Consider the following 26,388-nt stretch of genomic DNA (forward strand, 5'->3'; position numbering starts at 1 on the left):
CCAAAATCATCAGTCCTTCTCTTGTTTACAAGACGCCTGGCCTCCTGGACCAAGTCCTCCCTTTCCTCATTTCCTTCCATTTCCCTCAATAATCCCTCCCCTTCTCCTTTTTCCTCACTTTCCCACTACACCACGAGCTTTCCCCTTCCCTGTAAATACAATAAGGTACTTCCTTTGCATTGAGATTCATGGAAATTTCACTTTTTCTTCAGAACTACAATCTTCGCCGTCCATCTGACAAAAGTGTATTTACCTAGTTGTACCTAGTTGTATTTTACAGGAAGGGGAGCTATGCTCGTGGGGTCCCGTCTTCATATCTCATTTTATCTAAACTATTTTTAAATTCATGTATTGTTTTTGCACACACCACTTTCTCATCTAACTTGTTCCAACTGTCTATTACTCTGTGAGGAAAGCTGTTCTTTTTCAAATCTCTTCTATAGCTGTCTTTTTTTATTTTCTTTCCGTGTCCTCTTGTATTTCTGTCATCCCATTTTATCAGATTCTCTCTATCAGTAATTTCCATGCCTTTCATGATTCTGTAAATAGCTATCAAATCTCCTCTCTCTCTTCTTTGCTCTAGTGTCTGTAGTTCAAGTTTTTCTAGTCTCTCTTCATATGATAGTTTTGTGAGTGTTGGTGCCAATTTTGTAATTGCTCTTTGTATTCTTTCAAGTTTTTTATACATTTTTTTGTACTTGGTGACCATATTGTTGCTGCATATTCCAATCTTGGTCTTATCAGGGTGATTAGGATTTTCCTCACCATTTCTTCATCCAGGTATGTAAATGCAACTTTGATTGTTCTTATTAAATTATAAGTCTCTCCAAAAATCTTATTTATATGTTTCTCAGGTGACATATTATTCATAACAATGACTCCCAGGTCCTTCTCATTTTCTACTTTTTTTATTCCTTCTTTTCCCAAATTATATGATCCTGTTATTCTGTTTTTGCTTTTTCCAAATTCCATTATACTACACTTTTTTGTATTGAACTCCATCTCCCACTTCCTACTCCATTCCTGTACTTTATATAGATCTCTCTGTAGTGATTCACAATCTTCTTCAGTTTTCACTCTTTTTAGTAGTTTTGCATCATCTGCAAAGAAGCTCATATAGCTTTCAATTTCTTCATCCATATCATTAATATATATAGCAAACATTATTGGGGCCAGTACTGTTCCCTGCGGAACACCGCTTATTACTTTATCCCATTTTGAGTGCTGGTCTCTTATCACTACTCTCATTTTTCTTTCTTGCAAAAAGTCTTCCATCCAATTTAGCAGATTTCCCTGTATTCCTCCTTCATATTCTAATTTCTTAAGCAACTTCTTATGTGGTACTTTGTCAAACGCTTTCTTTAGGTCTAGAAATGCACAGTCCGCCCATCCATCTCTTTCTTGTATTGTATCTATTAGCCTTGAATAGAAACATATTAAATTGGTGACGTATGGTCGTCCTTGTCTGAATCCAAATTGCCTTGGATTTAACACTTTGTTTTTTTTCTAAATATTTTACCCATCTACTTTTGATCATTCTTTCACCAATTTTTGCTATTGTACTTGTTAGAGAGACTGGTCTATAGTTGGTAGGTTCTTCTTTATTTCCTCCTTTATATATGGGTACTATATTTGCTTTTTTCCAATCTTCTGGAACTTTTCCTTCTTTCAAGGAACTGTTTAGTATGCTATGAATTTTGTCTGCCAGTTCATTCCTGCATTCTTTCAGAATCCAGTTTGCTATTTCATCTGGTCCATGCGATTTTCTGACATCAAGATTACTCAAGTGTGTCAATATTTCATTCTTTGTTACTTCTATTTCTTCCATAGGGGGGACTTTCTCTTTCCATTCAATCTCTTCAGGTTGTATGTTCTCCCTTGTAAACACTGATTTAAAATGTTTGTTCATAATTTCTGCCATTTCCATTTCCTCAGTGTATTTAACTCCCCCTTGTCGTAATTTCTCCAAATCTTGTTTGTTTTTCAGTTTATTGTTTACAAATCTGTAGAATAGTTTTGGTTGATCTTTACACTTTTCTATGATATCTTTTTCATATTTTCTCTTTTCCTCTCTTCACGTTTGTACATATTCATTTCTATAACCGGTATATATTTTCCATTTTTCAGGTTCTCTGTCTTTTTTCCATCTGGTCCAGGCTTTGTCTCTTGTCTTTTAACTCCCTACAACTTTTGTTGTACCAGCATTTTACATATTCTTTTTCTTGTTTTTGTTTTGGGACATACTTTTCCACTCCTTTTTTATAAATTTTTGTCAAAATATTCCATTTCTCTTCCACTGTTGTTTCTTCTTTGTATATTTCTTCCCAGTTTTCTTGTTGAAAGAATTCTCTTATTTGATCAAAGTTTGTTTTTTCATACATCATTCTTCCTTTTCTATATTGCTCATTTCTTTTCCTATATTTTTCTTCATTAAGTTCCAGTTCAATCAATATGTGGTCACTTTTACTTGTTGGTGTTTTATATTCAATCTTGTCCACTATTCTAGGTTCAGATGTAATTATTAGGTCTAGTCTCAATGGTTCTTCTTCATTTCTATACCTAGTGTTCTCCTGTATCCATTGTGTCATTGTATGGTCAGTAATCATCTCAAGTAGAGCGTTTCTCCATGAGCCGTCTCCACCCTTTACTGTCATTTCTTCCCAGCAGATTTCTTTGCAATTAAAGTCGCCCATCATAACTATTCTTCCTCCATCTTCCATTATTTTATTTGATGTTATCTTTGTGTCCTCTAACATACTTTTATGTTCACTCTCCTCCCATGAGGCTGTTTTTGGAGGCACATAATTTATCACAAGTTTTCTGCTCTTCTTATCTCTGTCTTCCACTTCTATCATAATCATCTCTACTGTATTCTTTCCATATATGACACCCCTCACGTTTATATCCTTCTTAGTCAGGAACATAACTCCACCCCCTTGCTTTTTCTCTCTGTTTTTAATCCTATAATTATATGCATCATGTCCTACACTGTTGGGTGGTAGTGGACCTTTTAATTTTGTCTCTACAATTCCCATTATGTCCGGTTCTTTTTCAAATAATCATTCAGTTCATTCAATCCTGTTATTAATCCATCTGTATTTGTGTAAGACACTCTTAGTTTTCTGTCACTTCCATTGTGTTCTCTGTTTCCCTTTTGTTTTTCGCTTGTATGTCGAACTGCCTTAGTTTCATATTCACTACTCTCCAATAGAATCTCTCTTTCTCTGACTCCGTTCTGCTCTCGTTTTTTTCCTTAGCTTCAAGTCTTTTCTGCTTTTCTTCCTTTCTTTCCTCTTTATTCATTTCCCTTTTTATCCATACCTTTTTATATTGTTCACTTGTTGCTAGTTTCCCTGTTTTGGATAAGATATTCTCTGCTGTCGTTTGTGACCTGAATTTAATCTTAATTGGTCTGGTCTTATCTGTACTATACTTTCCGAGCCTGAATTTTTCCTCAATTTCCTTCATAATTTCTGGTTCATCTTCCTGAACTAATTTTAGTAAACTGCTTATTTTTTCATTTGCCTCATTGGTTCTTGAGGTTCTATCTGGGTTATGTTTCTCTTCCATTCCTAATATAATTATACATTTCTTTTTATCAGCTAAGTCTCTTACTATATTCTCCTTCTGTCTCATCACTTTAATAACTGAGTCTTCAGTTTGTTCTCTCATTTGCTGTTTAATTATATCAGTAAATGCAACTTTACTGTTTACTTGAATTGCCTTCCATCCCTCTCTGTTTTCTTTATTATTCATCTTTAACTCTTCATTCTCCTTTTTTACATCTTTTAACTGTCTTTTTAGGTCTTCTATTTCCTTAATTAAGTTTTCTTTCGCCTTCTCTAGTTCTTCCAATTTTTCAACCCTCTGTACAATGTTGTTAACATGACCGAACCTACGCTCCAAGTCCTCGATCATCTTATCGACCTTCTCTTTAAATCCCTGGAAAATATTCTCATCACTTTCTACTGTATTGCTCTTATCTATACTTCTAATCTTTACATTTTTATTATACATTTCATCGTCACTCAGCTGGTCGGGGGGCCGTTTGTTTACCTTTCGCCTGTCTGCCTGGGCCAAGTTCTCTCCTTCCTCATTTCCTTCCATTTCCCTCAGCAATCCCTCCCCTTCTCCTCTTTCCCTACTTTCCCACTACCCCACGAGCAATTTCCCCCCACCCTGTAAATACAATAGGCACTTCTCTTTGCGTTGGGATCCACGAAACTTCAATTTTCTTCAGAACATCTTCTAAGCCGTCCGTTCGTTGAAGTGTGTGTATGTGTGTGTATTTACCTAGTTGTATTTACCTAGTTGTATTTTGCGGGAAGGGGAGCTATGCTCGTGTTGTCCCGCCTTTGTATCTTGCAGTGTCTAGTTTGTTTTTAAACTCATGAATGGTTTTTGCGCATACTATTTCATTGTCCAGTTTGTTCCAAGTGTCCAAAACTCTATGAGGAAAACTGTTTTTCTTCAGTTCTCTTCTATAGCTATGTTTTTTTATTTTCTTTCCATGTCCTCTTGTGTTTCTTTTGTCCCAGTTAAGTAAGTTCTCACTATCGAGTACCTCTGTGCCTTTCATGATTCTGTAGATGGTCAATAGGTCACCTCTCTCTCTTCTTTGCTCCAGTGTCGGTAACTCCAGTTTAGCCAATCTCTCTTCGTATGATAGGTTTGCAAGTGCAGGTGCCATTTTTGTAGCTGCTCTTTGGATTCTTTCTATTTTCTTTATATTCTTTTTGGTACTGGGGGACCACAATGTCGCTGCATACTCTAATCTAGGCCTTATCAATGTAACCAATATTTTTTTCATCATGTCTTCGTCCAAGTATGTAAACGCCACTTTTATTGATCTTAGCAAGTTGTAAGTCTCCCCGACAATTTTGTTAATCTGTATATCATAGGACAAGTCGTTCGTGATAATTACTCCCAAATCTTTTTCGGATCCTACTTTCTTTACTTCTTTGGTTCCAATTGTATATTTTCCTGATATTCTGTTTTTGCTTTTTCCAAACTCCATTATGCTACACTTCTTAGTATTAAAGTCCACTTCCCATTTCTGACTCCAGTTCCATACCCTATTTAGGTCTTCTTGCAGTGCTTCACAGTCCTCATCAGTTTCTATTTTCCTTAGCAGTTTGGCGTCATCGGCAAAGAAGCTCATGTAGCAGTTCACGTCCTCATCCATGTCATTCATATAGATAGCAAACATTATTGGTGCCAGCACAGATCCTTGCGGTACTCCACTGATCACCTCTTTCCAGTCTGAATATTTTTCTCTGAGCACTACTCTCATCTTTCTACCAGTCAGAAAGTCCTCTATCCATTTTAGTAGGTTTCCCTGTATTCCTCCTATGTGTTCCAGTTTTTTTAGTAGTTTTCTGTGTGGTACTTTGTCAAAGGCTTTTTGCAAGTCTAGGAATGCACAATCAGCCCATCCATTTCTTTCTTGCACTATGTCTATTAGTCTTGAGTAAAAGCATATTAAGTTTGTGGAGCATGATCTTCCTTGTCTGAATCCGAATTGTCTTGGGTTTAATATGTCATTGTCTTCCAGATGTTTTACCCATCTATTCTTGATTATTTTCTCACAAATTTTGGCAATGGTGCTTGTTAGTGATACTGGCCTATAGTTGGTGGGTTCTTCTTTGTTTCCTCCTTTGTGTATTGGTACAATGTTAGCGTTTTTCCAGTCCTCGGGTATCTTTCCTTCTTTGAGTGAGCTGTTTATTAAGATGTGTATTTTGTCTGTTAGTTCTTCTTTGCACTCCTTTAGAATCCAATTTGCAATACCGTCCGGGCCATGTGATTTTCTGACATCCAGCCTTGATAAATGTTCTGATATTTCCTTTAGTGATGCTGTAAACTCATTCATGAGGGGAGATTTCTTGTTTTTGTCTATGTCACAATTCGGTATTTTCTCTCTGGTGAAAACAGATTTAAAGTGATTGTTCATGACTTCGGCCATCTCTAAATCTTCTGTGTATTCTATGTTTCCTTGGCATAGTTTCACCAATTCCTGTTTGTTTTTAAGTTTACCATTCACATACCGATAGAATAGTTTGGGTTGCTCTTTGCATTTGTCTATAATATCCTTCTCATGGTTCCTTTTCTCCTCTCTTCTCACATTAACATACTCATTTCTATAGTTAACATAAATTTGCCATTTGCTTTGTTTTTTGTCTTTTCTCCACTTTTTCCAAGCTTTGTCCCTTCTGTCTTTTGCCTCACTGCATCTTTTGTTGAACCAACATTTAATGTACTCTCTCTCTCGCTTTTGTCTTGGTACATGCCTGTTTACCCCTTCATTGTAGTTTTCCATCAATATATTCCATTTCTCTTCCACTGCTGTTTCTTCCCTGTAAAATATTTCCCAGTTTGCATTCCGGAAGAATGTCTTTAGTTTTGTAAAGTCTGTTTTGTTGACTTTACAAAACTAAAGACATTCTTCCGGAATGTATGTTGTTTTTGTTTATACTGATCTCCTTTTTTTCAGGTTACTCAAGTTTAAAATTAATTTCTTTTTAGATTCATCATGACAAGGAGCTTTTTTGGGAACCATGGTGGGTTGTACACTGTATAAGCACATTTAGGAAAATGAAATGATATATAATTCACAGAAAATTCAAACGTAGACATTCACTTGTTGGGATGTGAGCACTGACTGATTACTCCTTTTGTTTTCCAACTGGGTGACTTACAGGCAATGTGATTTCATGTTCAAACAACCCATTCATCCTCAGAACAGAACTTAAGTTATTAGGGAGATTTTTGGGACAAACATATGTTCATAATAAGTTTAGTCCCCTTACGCATGATGTGTCCACACTTTATCTAAACTGTTTGTATTCTGAGGTATGTTTTGTGAACTGAGCCAATTTTTGTAATCAATCTTGAACTGTAAATAGAGGTATTTGTCAGTTGAGGTTCTTTTGTATCTGATATCAGTGGTAGTACTGTACATATTTTACTGTGCTTGTGTATCATTTTCTTAGAACCTGTTACCCATTATTAAATGTCTCAGGCTACCAACAACATTCTTCTTACTAGTTATCAACTTTATGTAAATGTTATTTTTCTTATTCAGGATTGAGAAGTTCTCATATGTGCCATGCATATGATTTTTATAAGCCTGACCTTTCATCTGAGTATCCAACTGTTGATGGTAAACTCTCCATCCAGTGTTACCTGTCAGCCCTCGACTCCTGCTATGCTACATATTGCAGGAAGTCAGATGTGACTAAGAGTGGTAAGAAGATATTTCTGTTTCTTATTCTCTCAAGGGAAAGTACCTCTGTAGTATATTCACATCTGTCAGAACCAGATAAAGTAAAGTGTAGTCCAGTAAAAATATGATTGAAATAGCTAGAGCCTTCCACTGCATGTGAGGCTTTTCCATAGCTGAATAGAACTTTGTGACAGCAGAAAATTATCCTAAACATTCTTTGTTTTCAAGGTTGTGCCCCTAATTCCAACTGTTTAAATCCTTGATTTTTAGACATTGAAGAACCCAGTGTAGCTTTATTTACAATCTCAAAACAAAACCAGCAATGGATTCTCTAATATTTCAAGCTTAGGAATTGAACACCATATTTTTTTTTATTTCATTGACCTTTAATTAATGTATTGACTGCATTGTTATATGCAGTCAATATTAGGGATTAAGGGTCATCCCTATTGGCCAGAGTCACACATCATTAATCAAACGTCAGTGTGTGCAAAAACTGTACACATATTTAAGAACAAAATTAGACATGGTGAAATACAGAGATGGGACACCATTAGTGTAGCTCCCCTTCCTGTAAGATACAATTAGGTAAATACAACTAGGTAAAATGTTAGAAACAAATCCACGAAGGAGTGCTGAGCCTCCTGCCCCCTTGAATTTATCCTTTACAATTTTTGGGTCTCCATCTTATTATTCTCCTGTACTTCATAGTGGGGGAAAAGAATGCTGCTACCATGTTTTTGTGCATATCAAATGTGACTAAATTGGATAGAATGAGGGCACTAGCAATCTCCCTCTCTGTTTCTCCTGTGAAGATTCAAGGGAAAAAAAAGTGTGGAAGACTTCATCCAGATATTGGTAATTGGGTTTTTGAATATATGCCATTGTAGAATAGGTGAGGGCAAGAGAGAGATTGGTTGTATATGGAAAGTGGAAGACTTTATCCAGAATCCTTGTAATTGGGTTTTTGAAAATTTACAGATGTGGAGAAGGCTTATGACAAGATAGACAGGAAGGCACTGTGGTAGATATTGCAGATATATGGATATTGGAGGAAAGCTGTAAAGGGCAGTCAAGAGTTTTTATGACAGTAGTAGAGCCTGTTATAATTGGAAATGGAGGGAGCAAGTGGATGAGGTAAAGGTGGGACTGTGTAATATAGCCATGGCCATTCAATTTGTACCTGAATAGAATGGTGGAGGAGGTAAAGAGGGTAATGGAGAGGGGACTGGAGATGGTAAAAGATAATGGAGAGAAGTGGGAAGTGAGCCAGTTGTTGTTTGCAGATGACATTGTGCTTGTGGCAGGGTCAAAGGAGGGATTAATGCAGTTAATGACAGAGTTTGAGAAGGTATGTGATAGAAGAAAGTTGAAGGTAAATGTGGTTAAAAGTAAGGTGATGAGATGTACAAGGGAAGAAGATGGCAGCAAGTTGGATGTAAGTCTTAAAGGAGAGAGGCTAGAGGAAGTTGACAGTTTAAAATATTTTGGGTCACATGTGGCAGGAAATGGAGTGGTGGTGGGGGTAAAATGTGAATTAAATTGAAAGAAGCAAGCAAATGTCTTTGGAGATTGAAAAGTGTCATGAGAAATAGGTATCTAGGAATGGATGCAAAGAAAAGATTATATGGAGAGATGGTTGTGCCTACAACAGTGTATGAGGCAGAGACTTGGAATTTAAGAGAGGGAGAAAGAAGCTTAAATGTATTTGAGATGAAATGTGAGAAGTATGGCTGGGATTACAAAGTTGGATAGAGTGAGAAATGAGGAGGAGAGTGGGAATGAAAACGGAGCTAGCAGATAGGGCTGATGAAAGAGTATTGGGATGGTTTGTACACATGGAAAGAATGAATGAAGAAAGATTAGCAAAAAGGTTTGGAAGGCAGAGTTGGATGGAGTGAATTTGAGGGGACAACCAAGGATGAGATGGATGGATGAGGTGAAAGGGGCTTTGAGCAAGAGGAGTAGGCAGGAGATAGGGGTGAGTGGAGAATGGTTGTGTATGGATATTTTGATGTAGCCCAAAGGGATTTGCTCCCTGTCTTCTCTTCTATGTCTGTCAAGTATGGAAGAGAGAAGGCAGGGGATGGAGAGGGAGTGGTTGTGTGTGGATTTTGATGCAGCCTGAAGGGATTTCTCCCATCTCTATTTTCTGCATGAGGAAATGGAGAGTTGGGGTTTGCCATGTAAGTGAAGAAGCCTTGCTGTGGATGTGCCACCTCAGAAACTTTGATCTACCCTGTCTGACAACTTTCTCCAGCTTCATTATCTGCTTCATCTCCATATTTCTCAATCCCTCCTTGTAATACCATACTTCTCAAACACAGTCTTCTCCTTTTTGTCTCCCTTAGATTTCAATTTTCTGCTCTAGACATTACCATGGATATTGTCATACAACTTGCGTTTTGCATCATCCTCAGATACCTATTATACTCTTTATTCTACCCAGATATTTACATGTCTCCTGTACTCCATAATTCAGTTCCATATCCACTCTGCCATTCACTGCCATATGTGATGTTAAATAGTTTAAAATTTTCACTTCTTTTAAGCCTCTTGCCCTTCAAATTCACATTCACTTTGTCTCCATTATCACTTCTTGTACATCTCGTCACTTTACTATTGCCTACATTTACTCTGAGCTTTCTCCTCTCATATGCCTTTTCTAAACTCAATCAACAACTCCTTCAATCTATCCTCAGAATCAGCCATGAGAACAGTGTCATCAGCAAACAACTGGGTCATTTCCCTCCACTCTCACTAACTCCCAATCTTGGCCTAACACTTCTATGTTTATCTCACTATCCCATTCATATACATGTTTAACATCCATGACTTCACACAAGCCAGACACAACTCCACCTTCACCTCAAACCATTGACTCCATTTCCAACCCTGACACATGTTGCAGAAAAAGTATAAAAAAAAAGTAGCGGAGAAAGGGACCTAGGAGTAATTATCAGCAAAGACATGTCACCAGACAAGCATATCAACAAAATAGTCAGAGAAACCTTCAACCTACTAAGGTCAATGAAAGTGGCTTTTGACTATTTGGATGAGGAAATGGTAAAGAAAATATTAGTTACACTGATAAAACCAAGATTGGAGTATGCTGCAACACTATGGACACCCAGTACAAAAAAGAATATAAAGAAATTAGAAAGAATACAAAGAGCAATGACAAAGATGGCACCAACACTCTCCGAATTGACATATGAACAAAGATTGTCCAAATTGGATCTACCAACCCTAGAAAAAAGAAGAGAAAAAGGAGATCTACTGACTACAGTATTATGAAAGGAATGGAAGCCCGAGATAGAGATGATTTATTAAAGTGGGACAAAATAAAAACAAGAGGACATGAAAAGAAACTCAAAAAGGATAGTTATAGAAAAGATCTGAAAAAGAATAGCTCCCCACACAGAATGGAGGGATATATGGAATAAATTTGATGAAGCAAAACTGTGTGCAAATACTTTTCAAGAATTTAAAAACAAACTTGATGCTGAAAGATGCAAAGATGGGTCACCATGGGCATAGCTCCCTTCCCATATAATACAACTAGGTACAATGAGGTAAATATGTGTGAAAACTTTTGACTGTCTTCAACAGACTTTTCACTATCCCATACATCTGTAGTGCATAGTGGTTCTCCATTAACCTTATCATATGGCCTCATCAAGTCCATGAAAGCCCAAAATTACCTTTTGCCAAATATTTTTCACATATCCTTTTTGCTGCAAAGACTTGATCTCTGCACCTTCTTTCTCTCATTAACCCATGTATTTCTTCCACAATTACCCCTTCTATTACCCTTCTACTCCTCTCAATTTATACACATCCACACACATTACAGGCTACACTTAACACTGATATTTCTAAAATTACTACATACTTATTCCCCTTCTTTTATTGTGAAACTATATATGTACTCCTCCAATCCATTGTTACATTTTCTTCCCTTAGACACAAGTTAAACAATCTCACCAACTATTCCACAGTAACTACTCTACATGACCACTATCCAGCTCAGGTTCCTTTCCAATTTTCATTTTTTTAATGCTACTTATATCTTGTCTTTTGTTATTATCTTATCATTCCTCTGTTTCTCATCATGGTCATTCTTTTAGCATTTCCCATTGTCACTGTTAAAGCCTTCTTATTGTTTTCTACATTAAACAACTCCTTAAAATACTCCACCCATCTTCCACTTACACTCTTCTCTTCCACATCTATCTGCTCCCATTACCCTCTCCTCTCTGTACCAAATTCATGTCTTTCACTTCTTTTCACTTCCTACCAAAACCATTTTATTCTTTTTAAAATTCTCAGATGATTTTGGAAGGACAAATTTTATTGGTTTGGGAAAAAAATTTGAAGAAGCATGATGGGAGTAAATGTTAATGAGACTGAAAAAAAGAAATATTTCTGAACTCCAATAAAATCCATCAGTGCTTAGCTGTGTTGTAAAATGGGTAATAGCTGAAAATTTGAAAGAAGTAAAGAAATGAATAAGAGTAGATAGGTAATTAATTTGCTCTTCCCAAGTTAATTGAACCATTCCCTGCACTGGAGTATAGTTCTGCATAGTTATATGCAGTTTGTACTTAGGAACTTTAGTGGTATGTCTGCAGGCCAGTGATACAGCATCTGCCTGTTTGAAGACAAATTTCCACATACAGGTACTCCTCGTTTAACGACCTACTCAGTTAACGACAACTCAGAGTAACGACGGGCTTTATGACATTCGTTTAACGTAAATCTCCCGAAGTTACGACGTCGTTTACGATAATTAAGTTGGCTGAGGCAAATTTGTGTGATGTTATAAATGAACTTGTACGGTGGATATTAGCTGTGAGGTAAAGTGTTCTGAAGCTTAGGTCTACATTACCATCCTGCAAGCTGGAAAAACTACCTGGGGTACAATATATACCGGTAGTGGTAAATTTTTAGTTTCGACCAAGGGCGCAATATAGCAATAGAAAATTAATTATTAATTTTGTTAATTATAATGTATCAACGTAATATGCAATTTTGTGAGCGGAAATAAAAAAAAGGTGCTAAAACAAATTTCGTAAGGAACGAAGTCATGTTAGACAAATGGTACACCATGTTTGTTATGAGAGATGCCGATGTCGAGGAAATGAAAGGATGATAAATTCGCTTAAGGGACCGTCAGGTTGCTTTATAAGGGAGCATGTCCTATAACTTTTTGAATCTCTTTGATGAACTTAGGTATAATTACCATTTACATTTGTCTATAATTCCCCTTGGTATTGTATTCCTCACATGTATATATAAAATGTAGTGAAGATATAATGAAGTTATAATGAAGTTTAATGAAGCTGTAATTAATCATATGGAAATCCTTCCACATAATTAAGCTTGGTATATATTGCAAGCTTAGATTCTGGGGAATATTTGTTATATTGTACATTTGACCAAACTTATACCTCTGATTTTTTGTGAATTTTCTTTTCTGAACATTTCAAAGATGCTGCAAAATTCAGGTTTCATAAATAGAAAAAAAAATAAAAAAAAAATAATTTCTTTTATTTTTTAATATAGGAAATAAAGAGCATAATTTTATCTTTCAAATGAAACAAAAATGACAAAAATCCATCAAGAACAACCGAAGATATAACAACAAAAAGAACAAAAACATTAAATGTACATGAGAAGGCATTTAAATTTCGCGCGACATTTTTAAAAGGCCCCAGCCCCATAGTCCCCGCTTTTGGTCACTTTACCACTTTTACTTTTCACTTTTTTTCTCCTCTCGTTTCTTGTCTCTTCTTTCGAGGGCAGACTTATGAATATGGGTATAGGGTTCTCCAAGAAGAGGAACAACAAATCCTTCTTTATAACCAACATTGTTGGATGCTGTCCTCTTCGTTTGTTTGTTTTTTTCCTTCTCGTTTCTTCATCTGGCATGCAAGGGCCTTCACTGCATTCTTCCTCCTTGCTCGCTGGCTTTTCGTCAATCTTGCCATGATTACCGCAAGAAATTACAGTGAGGAATCAAAAATATGAAGCGCGGTGAGAGCTTCAAAAGAACGTGACCTCACTTTGACGTTTGGATGGGTACTGATGCCCTGATGTGTGCTACTGATCTATGCTTGTGGGAGGAGTTGCTAAATACCTCCATAAACACAATTCCGTAGCAAAAAAACAAAATAGCTATAGAAAAAATTAACGCTATTCCAATATACAGAATATTTCATACGCAATGGGGTTGCCAGAGGTTGCCAATAATTTATCTATTTTATTCTGTATAAAAAGATAGAAACGAAATACAGCTCTATAACTTTGTAGGAGTGTTGCCAACATCATAGAGATTCTTTTTAAATGTTTTCCTAAAATTCGTTCATGTACCAGATTTTTTCGAATAATGGCCCCTGACGGACCCTTAACCTAAACTAAACTAACCTAACCTGTGTTTGATAAATCATTACCTGCAAATTAAATGTCATCCGGCTCGTCCTCGTTGTCGTCGTCGTGAGAGACGTTGGCAGACGACAAGATGGCATCCCGATCCTATGCTACCGACTTCGTTCATTAGCATATTTTCTTGTAGCATTGTATTTTTTACTTTCATTTCCGCCCACAAAATTGCATATTACGTTGATACATTTTAATTTACAAAATTAATAATTAATTTTCTACTGCTATATTGTGCCCATGGTCAAAACTAAAAAAAATACCCCGGTATTCAATATGGAATGTCAGCATACGCGGATTTGGTCATTTACGGTAATTTCGGGAACATAACTGTGGTACCGTCGATTTTTTGCGATTGATTAGTGTTTAACCAAGAGCACCTCCAATGGGAGTGATCAGAGATACCCACATAAAAAAGATTTGGGAAATAAAAAATCAAGGTATACACTGCCATCACCCAATCGTCTATATGGATATATCTGACCATAAATGGAAACTGCTCCTTGTTATTCATGTCTGACTCCGTCCCCTTTCCTCAGGTCGTTCGGGGTTGGTTCTGGGTAGCGAAAAGGCCTATGCCCAAGTGGGGGTAGTAAAAGAATATAAGTGAAGGTCCGCTATGTGTTAATTATTACACTGAAGCAAAAATATAGTAAGGAAATACAAAAGTATATTGTGGTTTTCTCCAACTAGACAATCTATTGATCCTTACAATATGAAAAATATATGGGTATGCGATACATTTAATAACAGTTTTTTTTGCTTATGGGCATCATAAGTAAGGTCACAGGCACATGGAAAAACGTAGTTATTTACGCTCCAACCTTCCGGTCACTGTATAAGTCTGCTTACAATATTGTGTCTACCTTCAACCCCATATTCTTATTAGAGAACGATCACAGACAGAATTGTACTCTAAGGATTACACTCTCATAGCTAATGTATATATGCGTGACACCGTTTAACTCCTTCCACGCAGTGCTTGTGGAGTACACTCCCTTAAACCCTTTTTTTTTTTTCTGTTATCGGGATAGTTTTTGGCATCAGATTCAAAACTTAATAATAATAATAACTATCTACCTACTATATCTGCACTATATCATTTAACTCACATATTGACATTTATTTTCATTAATCTTACAGAACGTACCCATACCACAAAAAGAACGAGACGGCTATGTGTTCATATCTATGGGTAAACTACTAACCTCCCTGTTGTATTATTTCGTAAAACTTCATTTCGCTTCTCAACACAGCCCCTAGCTGCTACAATCTCTCCCTAAACTATTTCTCTAGTGGAATCCTGAACTGAAAGTTGGGAATTTTTCCTATTACTCTTAAAATTAATGGCCTTAGTTTACGCCTCTGTCCGAACGTGTTAGTGACGTCACGGGTGGGCGGAGCTACGGTGCGCCCGCTATGTTCGAGAACATTCTAGTGTCGTCTCGAAGCTTTAGTTGAACCAAAATCAGCTGAAATATATTTGTAGCTATCTCCTATTGTATGTTTTTCTTCAATGATTATAGTAAGGATCTTTGCCAACACATCTTGATAGGCAGACATAGAATAGAATAAATTCATGGTCTATTAAGGCTCTATTGTCTACTTTGCTTCTTGGTTGAGTAAAACCGTCTCTCAAGTCAACACTCAAATAAATAAATAGATAAATGAAATGAAATTCCAAAAATAATATCCCTTCAAAATTCCTGTCCTTACATGGCCCTACGCCCCCCCGTAAGAACAATTCCGCAACATCACGTGAAGGATTCTATTTGGTGTGGTCCAAATCCCCCCTGAAATGAAAAACTTCATCCTGTTCTCAGAGAGTGATTACCCTTTTTGATAGCTCAACGAGGAACTCTCCCCTCAGCACACTCGTAGGTGTACGGAACTCAGGTGACCCAGGGGTACGTTGATTCACTGTGGATGTCTCCTTGGACCTTTCCCATCAGTCTTCGTATTGGCTGGGTTCCCCAATTACTCTTACCTAATATTTGACTGGACATGCATAGCCGCTATGACCGAGCTAAGCCACGACTCTCTCTTGTGGATTCGCCCCATGGGTGGCACACTACTTCCCCTTCTGTGGGCTCACCTCTGGGCAATCGGCGATTGTCCACCAGGTCCTGAAGTCCTACACCCCTGTCAAGCGGGCAATTGTGAATTTGAGTTGGGTTCATGACCCCAACTCGAGCTAAAGAATTTCCCCATTTTCCAATACTACTCCGAATGAAAGTGCTCGCTAACCATCGTTTGTAGTCCCTCTCCTAGGCTAATATTGACTTCTTTATCCTCCCCCTAAGTTGACATTTAGTTCCTTCACTTGGCTGTTGCTGAAATTTCCTTTTACAACATATGAAATATATGCATACTTAATCCTATGACATCTCAACCTTACACGTGTATAAAAGTATAGGTGGGTTACATTTAAGCCTTATGGTCCAATATATAGGAACATTGAGGGCACCTTTGCATTAATTTGCACGAGCATTCGTTTTTCTTTGGACATATACTGCCACGATATGATCCCTACATTTCCTATTGCAGTTAACTACTGTCATCTTAGCACCTTAAATCACTAGATATGGCACCAACTGGTCGGGTTGCTCCAGTTGATTTCTTCAGCATTCCTCGATGAGCCGTCTTGGTGCACGATGCATCCTTGGTGGTAGTATTTCCACTTCCGGGTCTGGGTGGAACTCTTTTTCAACAGGCTCCACCAACCACTCTTCGGAACCAAAGTAAGGTTTCACTTGAGCAGCAGCTCTCCTTGTCTCCTTTCCCGTGAAGGGATTTCTTAGTCCGTATACACTGTGTCCTGCTAATGCCCCCACCACTCTGTAGGGCCCTTCCCACTTGGGGTTCAGCTTGCGGCAGGTACCTGGTATAGCAGTCTCCTTCCGGATCCATACTAAAGATCCCACTTCAACCTTCTGCTCGCCTCTCCTGCGGTTCGCCACACTCTGATACTCCGTTGTCATCTTACGGTGGGTTTCTCGGATGATTTGATGAGCGACCTCTGTTTCATCTTCCGTTCCCTCTACACCTGGGAGTCTATGACCGGCCAATCGGGGTGGGTGTCTTCCGAAGAAGCCGAAATAGGGAGTATGTCCGGTGGAGGTGTGTGTGGCTCCATTCATCTTCCTCTGACAGGCTTGTAGTAGATCCGGCCATTTGTTTGGGTGTCCCTGGCATAGTGTTGCCAGGATGCTCTTCAACGTTCGATGCATCCGTTCTATTACACCGTTTGCTTGTGGGTGGTATGGGGTGGTGTAGAGTAGGGTGATTTGCTGTTCTCCACACAACTTCTTGAAAGCCATGTTGGTGAATTCTGCTCCATTGTCTGCTACGATGCTCTCTGGGGTGCCGTAGTCTGCGAAGAACTGGGTTAGGGAGTGTAGTATGTGTTGGTGGTGTTTTGTTCTCAATGGGAAAAACCTAACGAACCTACTGTAGTGATCGATTATGGTCAAAATATACCTATATCCCTGTGACCCGGATACCATATCCATTAGGTCTATGCCTATTCTCTCCATTGCCTTTGTAGCAGGGGGAACCTCTTTGCATTGCTGTGACAACCCTTGTGTACCCTTGAACCTCTGACAAGTAATGCATTTCTTTACAAAATTACATACATCTACCTTTAAATTTGGCCAATAGAACAGCTCCTCCTGGGTTAGATTCCCATTCATGTCTATCTTCCATCCTCGCTCTCGTCTCTTCTTCCTCTCCCGAATTGGATTCCCATTCCGTTTTATTGTTCATTTTTACCTGACTGCCTTTAATTATGTGTAGTTCCATCAAAGCTATACACCTTAACACATCACTTCCCCACACAATCTCATCCGCTATTTCTATACTCTTAGTGACTGCCTAGGATCTATTCTGTCTCTGATGACTGTACTGCCAATCCACAGGGTACACAAGCTTTGTCTAGGTCGACACACAGATAAGTGAGCTTCAGGTTGGTTAATAGCGTAAATCCCACTGCTCGGCCACCAATAATGTGGTGCCGTCGATTTTTTGCGATTGATTAGTGTTTAACCAAGAGCACCTCCAATGGGAGTGATCAGAGATACCCACATAAAAACGATTTGGGAAATAAAAAAAATCAAGGTATATGCTGCCACCACCCAATCGTCTATATGGATATATCTGACCATAAATGGAAACTGCTCCTTGTTATTCACGTCTGACTCCGTCCCCTTTCCTCAGGTCATTTGGGGTTGGTTCTGGGTAGCGAAAAGGCCTATGCCCAAGTGGGGGTAGTAAAAGAATATAAGTGAAGGTCCGCTATGTGTTAATTATTACACTGAAGCAAAAATATAGTAAGGAAATACAAAAGTATATTGTGGTTTTCTCCAACTAGACAATCTATTGATCCTTACAATATGAAAAATATATGGGTATGCGAGACATTTAATAAGTAAGGTCACAGGCACGTGGAAAAACGTAGTTATTTACGCTCCAACCTTCCGGTCACTGTATAATTCTGCTTACAATATTGTGTCTACCTTCAACCCCGTATTCTTATTAGAGAACGATCACAGACAGAATTGTACTTAATAATAATAATAACTATCTACCTACTATATCTGCACTATATCATTTAACTCACATATTGACATTTATTTTCATTAATCTTACAGAACGTACCCATACCTGTTATCGGAATAGTTTTTGGCATCAGATTAAAATTTTAGCTGCGCACAAAAAGAACGAGACGGCTATGTGTTCGTATCTATGGGTAAACTACTAACCTCCCTGTTGTATTATTTCGTAAAACTTCATTTCGCTTCTCAACACAGCCCCTAGCTGCTACAATCTCTCCCTAAACTATTTCTCTAGTGGAATCCTGAACTGAAAGTTGGGAATTTTTCCTATTACTCTTAAAATTAATGGCCTTAGTTTATGCCTCTGTCCGAACGTGTTAGTGACGTCACGGGTGGGCGGAGCTACGGTGCGCCTGCTATGTTCGAGAACATTCTAATGTCTCGAAGCTTTAGTTGAACCAAAATCAGCTGAAATATATTTGTAGCTATCTCCTATTGTATGTTTTTCTTCAATGATTATAGTAAGGATCTTTGCCAACACATCTTGATAGGCAGACATAGAATAGAATAAATTCATGGTCTATTAAGGCTCTATTGTCTACTTTGCTTCTTGGTTGAGTAAAACCGTCTCTCAAGTCAACACTCAAATAAATAAATAGATAAATAAAATGAAATTCCAAAAATAATATCCCTTCAAAATTCCTGTCCTTACATAACCACCATAAATAAACAGTAAATAAAGCTTTAATGTACTGTATAAAAGAGGGAAATACACGAAAATGAATATACATGTATTGCTGGACATTGTACATACAGTACATGTACTTATATGTATACACTTTTGCTTAACGACCAATTCAGTTAACGACGGCGTGCTGGTCCCAATTGTCGTCGTTAAACGAGGAGTGGTTGTAGGTCACTAAAGGAGATAGACTTTATTGACAGAGATCTATTGATTAGGGATAGGAGGACTTCAAGAGGTCATGAGACCAAATTGAGAAATGGTAAATGTTTAAAGAAAGTGAAGAAATACAGTTTCCCATAAGGATTGATAGATACTTGGAATAGCTTAGAAGATGATATAGTCCAAGTTGGAACAATACATGAATTTAAATGTAAATATGATATTTAGAAATTAAGGATACATAAAGTTTAAGCTGTACATGAAATTGAGGCTTGTTATGATAAATTGGGGAGTAGATGATGAGACCCAACAAGCATGCATTACTCCTTTCCTGTATAATACAATTGGGTAAAAACACTTCCTGGTCGACCAGGTTAGGGCATCGCTACTTGCAGCAAGTTGAACTAAGGGCATGGTTTATTAAATTTCATACTACAAAGTCTTCTATAAGGGGCACTGTACTAGTTTCCTGATAGGGGGGAGTTTGTGACGTTAAACCAAATAATCATCATCACGATTAGATAAATATGTAGAGGAATGCTGAACTTTAGATTTTTACTATCCCTAGTTTCAGCTGTTCTTAAATCTCCTGTACCACTCCAGGAACACCACCTTATCTTTCCTTAGGTTACTGTGATAGGGGATAAGAAGTTTGCCACCTTGTTCCCATGTTTCTTATGAAAGGCAACTGAATAGGGGTGGGTTGAGGTGACTGGGGAAGCCCTTTTCTGTATTTGTCTTCTGCAGAATCAAGGCATGCTTTCACTTGGCAACCTCTTTACAATGGGGAAAAGACTGTTGTTATATATTAAGTAAAATATTTGCAAAATAACCAGAAATTACATCTTGAATACCAATCCAGTGTAGTCTAGACCTTCACAGGTAAGAATATTTCATGCATTATCCCTGAAAACAAGTACTTTGTTTCCTTTTTCAGCATCAGCATCAAGTATGTCTCTAGAGGTCCTGGATGCAATGCTTTTCCATTCGCCGTATTGCAAATTGGTTCAGAAATCACTTGCACGGCTAGCTCTGAATGATTTCCTCAGAGCAAGTCCTGATAGTGTGTCGACCAAGTATCCTGGGCTAGAAGCCTTCCGGTAAGGACCAGTGTCATCTGAAATGGTTAAATCTATCATTACTAGTTGCCTTTCCCCAATTAGATGCCTTTTTTATATGATTGGAAAGGGCAGAATAGTGTGAGGTAATGTGGAAAGTTATATTACTATCAGGTCTTGCCAAATGTGACCCATTGTATAACCATTTTGGGCATAATTTGTGATAATAAAATAATTGTTGCCTCAAGTTTCATTGACTGAAAACCTCCCCACAGCAGTTGACAGTGGTCCTTTAGCTCTCCCATAGATCTTTCTGGGAAGAAACTTTAGGTAGATGTCATTGTTGCAGAGTGATGTAGGAAAATTCCAGGATGGAGCAGATGCACTTCATTCTCTAACATTTCGACAGAGTCTTCTTCAGAGAGAAAATGGTACAGGCAATTGGGCATACACTGCTTATATGTATATCTGGCAGGTTGTCTTGGAATGGAGCTTGCTGATTGGTCTGTATGTGCCCCTGCGATAACCAATCTGGCCAAGGTGCATGCTAGGCTTACAAACCCTTCTCAATGATTAGTTGTTACTGCTAAATTGGTGCAAGTTGCCACTACAGTTTTCCTTGTCTCTTTGTCATACCAGTGTGAAGTATCTCTACATTATTCCATTTGGGTAAATGGCATGTATTAATAACGAGTTAGATGTTCTGTAGTGTCGCATGTTGTTCTTCTGTTCATAGATTCTTTTTCCTATTCCTCGTGATGTTTCACCGAGTAAGCTGTGTCTCATCTGCCACAGGGAATTTTGTATACTACAGTATGCTGTCTTCGTTCTTTTTTTTCTTTCTTTTTTCTGTGTTTTGATTTCTGGATATGACATCCTTCATCTTCTGCCCTGACATGTGTATAATGCTTACCCTGATTCTCAAGACAAGGTGAAACACTATCCAAGCTCCTCACAATGTAGTACACTTGTCAGAGGCAGAAGGTGAAAGATATTATATCCAGAAACCAAAACACAGAAAGAAAGAACAAAGACAGCATAGTATACAAAATTCCTCGTGGCTGATGTGATGCAGCTTAATTTGGTAAAATATCAGGAGGAATTGGTAAAAGAATCTATGAGCACAAGAATGATATGCAACACCACAGAACATCTAACTTGTTAGTAATACATGCCATGAACCACAGCCATTTATCCAATTGGAATAATGTAGAGATACTTCACACTGGTATGGAAAAAATGACAAGGAAAACTATAGAAGCAGGTAACATCAATTTAGCAGTAACAACTAATTGTGAGAAGGATTTGTAGGCTTGGGACATGCCTTGGCGAGATTGGTTATTGCAGATGCGCATACAGACCAATCAGCAAGCTCCATTTCAAGACGACCCACCAGATGTACCTAGTTGTATTTACCTAGTTGTATTTAATGGGAAGGGGAGCTATGCTCGTGGTGTCCTGTCCCCTCTCTCTCCTCTCTCTCTCTCTCTCTCTCTCTCTCTCTCTCTCTCTCTCTCTCTCTCTCTCTCTCTCTCTCTCTCTCTCTCTCTCTCTCTAACTAACTAACTATTCTTTTTGAGTTTATTATCATGTCCCCTTGTATATCTCTTATCCCAATTTAACAAGTCCTCTCTATCAATGACTTCTGTGCCTTTCATGATTATGTAAATGGTCAGCAGGTTGCCCCTTTCTCGTTTTTGTTTCAAAGTCAGTTATTTCAATTTAGCCAATCTCTCCTTACATGACAGGTTTGAAAGTGGACCATTTTCATGGCTGCTCTCTGAATTTGTTCAATTTTCTTTGTATTCTTTTTGATACTGGATGACCATAGTGTAGCAGCATACTCCAGTCTAGGCCTTATTAGTGTGACTAATATTTCTTTAATCATCTCTTCATCTAAATAGGTAAAAGCCACCTTTATTGATCTTAGCAAGTTGTAAGATTCTCTGACAATTTTGTTCATCTGTTTATCAGGGGACATGTCATTTGAGATAATTACTCCCAGGTCTTTATCTCAAATGACATATCCCTTGATAAACAGATAGACAAAATTGTCAGGGAATCTTACAATTTGCTAAGATCAATAAAGGTGGCTTTTACCTATTTAGATGAAGAAATGGTTAAAAAAAAAATACTAATCACGCTAATAAGGCCTAGACTGGAGTATGCTCCTACACTATGGGAGAAGATCTTCTTGAAATGTACATAAGCAGCCATATGCCCAATTGCCTGTACCATTTTTTCTCTGAAGAAGACTGTCGAAATGTTAGAGAAAAAAGTGCATCTGCTCCATCCTGGAATTTCTGTACACCACTTTCTCCAACCATTTGTCTTAAAACTTGTCATGATGTCCGTGTATTAGTGTGTGTTTTTTTTGTTTTGTTTTTTTCATCAGTTTGTAGTACAGTTGTAGGAGAGAAGTTGTTACCATTTATCAGCACTCCTTTAGTGAAAAGGTGGAGGAAATACAGTTGAAGTTGATAAAGAACTTGGGCATGGTTGTGAGACCATATGCCAGCCCTTTGTGGCTGCATTTCCAGATGGAGATGAGGAAGTCAACAGTCATGGGGTTGACACTATTTGATATCCCTTTCACAGAACCACTTCTTGCATGGACCCTTCAGTGGTTGTAGGCATAATTTAAGTATTCTATAATCACAGTTGCAATTCATGTATACAGTACATGACAATACATAACAATGGAGTGAGTGTGGAGGCCCATAGCATAGAATAATGTAGCTAGTTGTGTAGTTTCTTCACCTTTAGTTCTGTGGAGCAGAGACTTTGAATTTAAAGGAGGCAGAAAAAAACATCTTAAATTTGTTTTGAGATAGTGTTTAAGAAGTATGGTGGGGGTTATGAGTATGTATAGATTGGGAAACATGTAGGTGAAGCGCAGAGCAGAAGTTGAAAGAGTTGTAGATAAAGTTGATCAAAGAATACTGGAATGGTGTGGGCATATAGAAAGAATGAATGAAGAGAGACTAGAAAAAGGGTGTGGAAAGTAGAAGCAGATGGAATAAACTTGAGGAAAAGACCAAGAATGAGGTGTGTGGTTGGGATGATAGGGGAATTGGATGCAGGAGATGTGTCTGTTGAGCAGAGAAGGGATAGGACAAGAGATAAATGTGAGTGGAAAGTGGCTGTGAATGAATATGAAATCAACACAGACTGAAGGGATTTCTTCATGTCTGCTCTGTCAATTCTCACGTGGATGAGGGGAGTTGGAGGGTCACCATGTAATGAAGCAGAAGGGTAAACCAGATTCAGCTGTTGGGCCCTGCTGTAGAGATGCTGTACTTTGCTACATTGCCCCTGACCTGAGCAGTGGTTAGGAGATAGGGATGACCCTTCATCCACAAAGGACTGAGATTAACAGGACAACAAATGGGATTCTAGTTGGGTGTGAGAATGCGGTGTGGTGTATGTATGTAGGAGCATTGGGAAAGAGGGGAATGTCTGTTGAGGAAGGACAGGAGAAGACAGAAGATAGGGGTGAATGGTGAATGGTTGTGTATGGATGATGCTGTGATGCATGAAAGGGTGTGGGTGGAGGATGGGGGTGAGAGAGTATGTGTGAAAAATAAACTGATGCAGCTCAAAGGGATTTCTCTCCATCTTTTCCATTTCTGCATGATTTAATGAAGTAGCCTTGCTGTGTATGTGTTGTGTCTTACAGCACTGTTTCTGACCCAGGGCAGTGGGTGACCTGCAGTGATGACCCATCATCCAGGAGGAGCCAAGATAAGAGGGAGGGAGGGGAGTAGATGGAAGTGGAGTATGTGGGGATGGAATGGGTGAGAGTGGATCTTGTGCTTTTGTTTTTTGGCTACCTCCCTTGTGAGGGAGGGAAAGCCTTTGGTAAATGTATGTATGTATATATATATATGTATTTATGTACATGTTGAGTGAGTTTTAGGAACCTTTTTGCCTTACTAGTGTGATGGTCACCCCTGTCTCTTGCAAAAGACCACCCATGGCTCCCAGGTAACCAGCAAGAGCCACAGGATGGGCCCATAAGTCAATCAAGGAAATAATAGTGTTGATTTCTAGATATGATTAGTGTGAGGCAGTGTAAAATGAGGAATTCAAAGTTTTCTGTATGATGTTTGCATCTGGGACAATTTGTTTTTGTACATACATATGCCATACATATAGCAAGGGCTTTTTCCTCCTTACAAGGGAGGTAGCCAAAATCAAAGGCATAAATCCACTCCCACCTATTTCATCCCCACATACTCTACTCCTATTCACCATCCCTCCTCCTCTCTTTTCTTGGCTCCTCCTGGATGACAGGTCATCCCTACATCTCGCCCACTTCCCTGGGTCAGAAGCAATCTAGCAAGACACAACGCATCCACAGCAAGGCTGTTTCATTTAATCAGTGAGCCCCCCTCCATCCCCTCATGCAGAAAAAGAGAATATGGGGAGAAATCCCTTCAGACTGTATCAAAATATCATTCACACATACTTCCTCACACCCCCATCCCCCACCCACTCCCCTCCATGCATCACAGCATCATCCATGAACAACCACCCTCCACTCATCCCCATCCTCTGTCTTCTCCCCACTTTCCTAATGCCCCCCACCTCATTCACCCATCCCATCCCCGGTTGCTCCCCACACTCACTCCCTCCATCCCCACCCTCCACACTTTTTTCACTAATCTTTCTTCACTCATTCTATCCATGTGTCCAAACTGTCTCAATATTCTTTCATCAACCCTATCTCTCAACTTCCCCTCTGCCACCATTCTCCTCATCACCTCTTCTCTTCTCACTCCATCCAGCCCATCAACCCCCACCATACTTTAAAGGCATTTCATCTTGAACACATCTAAATTTGGTTTTGTGGCTAGGATTATTCTGTGATAGTGTTGTGTTAGTGCTGGATGTGACTTGAATGTAGTCTTGCTTATGTGGTTTTAGGAGGGATTTTTTTTTGTGTTTTCATGGCGGTATGAAAGAATTTGGTGGAGTAGAGAGTCTGGTGCTGCATTGGTCCTTTGACCACTCTGTAGATTTGTCTGAGAAGAAACTTTGCACTTCACTGTGGGGTACTGTATCAATGTGGGATGTTTCTGTGTCACCTTTGCAACTACACCTCCAGATTATTGTCGGGTTTTGATGATGGGTAGCAGAAAGATGATTCTCTTTAATATCTGTCTTGCAGGACCACCACTTAATGATACCCGTTATTTGTTCCAGAAGCTGGATAAGTGGAAAGTATTTAGAAATCAGTTTATGTATAAAATGCAAGGAGTCTTTAGGTGGGTATAGGAAAAAAATTATTTTCCCATTTTAACTTAGGTACTTGCAAAATCACTATTCATGCCATCTTACTGAATGTAACTCACAGTTGGTTTGGGCTGTCAGTAAATTTAAAGCAAACCCACATTGAAAGATATAACCATATTTAGCTTATGATTAGATAATGTAATGGTAATAGGAAAACTTGCTGTAATATATTTCATAGACCTGGCTGCAGAAAGAAACTGCTCCAGATTCAGCCATCACACAGAATACACTGAATAGCTCATCATACATTTCCCCACTATAGCCATAACTGTACAACAACACAGTATTTCTTCCTTGAGTAACATATGTCAGTCTGGTGGCTGTTGCTAGTTACTTGGGAGCTGTGGGTCTCATGAAAGAGAGATATAGGGCATTGGATAGTAAGAGGCGAGAAGAAAGGGACAGGGATTGGGACTAGGCATCCTTCTCCTTGTAGCCCCACAGGGGACATTCCTAAAAAAAAGTAAAGGCATAAGAGGGTCTAGGAGTTTTCCGACCAGCACCCTAAGGTTTGGGTCTTTTAATGTGCATGGATGGGGTACAGATGAGAGTAAAAGGGAAGAGATAGGTAGTATGTTTGTGAGAAGATGGATGTGTTTGGCTTTGAGTGAAACTAAGTTGAAAGGGAAGGGCGAGTGTAAGTTTGGGAGTGTAAGTGGGAGGTTATCAAGAGTGAAGAGAGGGCGAGGGAGGGAAGGGGTGGCTATACTAGTAAGTGAAGAGATAGGTAAACTTCCCTATGGTGGGAGAAAAGAATACTGCCACCAAGTATTTCCACTTGGATCGTAAGAGGCGAGAAGAAAGGGACGGGGAGTGGGACTAGGTATCCTTCTCCTTGTAGCCCCACAGGGGACATTCCTAAACGAAAAAGTAAAGGCATAAGAGGGTCTGGGAGTTTTCAGAACAGCA

The 26,388-nt window shown here is 38.6% G+C and overlaps 1 protein-coding gene across 5 annotated transcripts in view; it reads left to right on the forward strand.

The window, feature by feature from the left end:
• Positions 1 to 26,388, forward strand: part of Hmgs (hydroxymethylglutaryl-CoA synthase) — a 285,981-nt gene that overhangs the window by 185,713 nt on the left and 73,880 nt on the right. For all 5 annotated transcript variants that reach the window (XM_076210936.1, XM_076210939.1, XM_076210938.1 and 2 more), the window contains 2 exons: positions 7,085 to 7,246; positions 20,061 to 20,223. In XM_076210936.1, coding sequence (XP_076067051.1) covers positions 7,085 to 7,246; positions 20,061 to 20,223 — 325 coding nt within the window. The remainder of the gene's footprint in view (positions 1 to 7,084; positions 7,247 to 20,060; positions 20,224 to 26,388) is intronic.

The sequence above is a fragment of the Oratosquilla oratoria genome, chromosome 28 (genome assembly GCF_046742065.1).
Source record: "Oratosquilla oratoria isolate Oo_2021 chromosome 28, ASM4674206v1, whole genome shotgun sequence".
In the NCBI taxonomy this organism is placed as follows: domain Eukaryota; kingdom Metazoa; phylum Arthropoda; class Malacostraca; order Stomatopoda; family Squillidae; genus Oratosquilla; species Oratosquilla oratoria.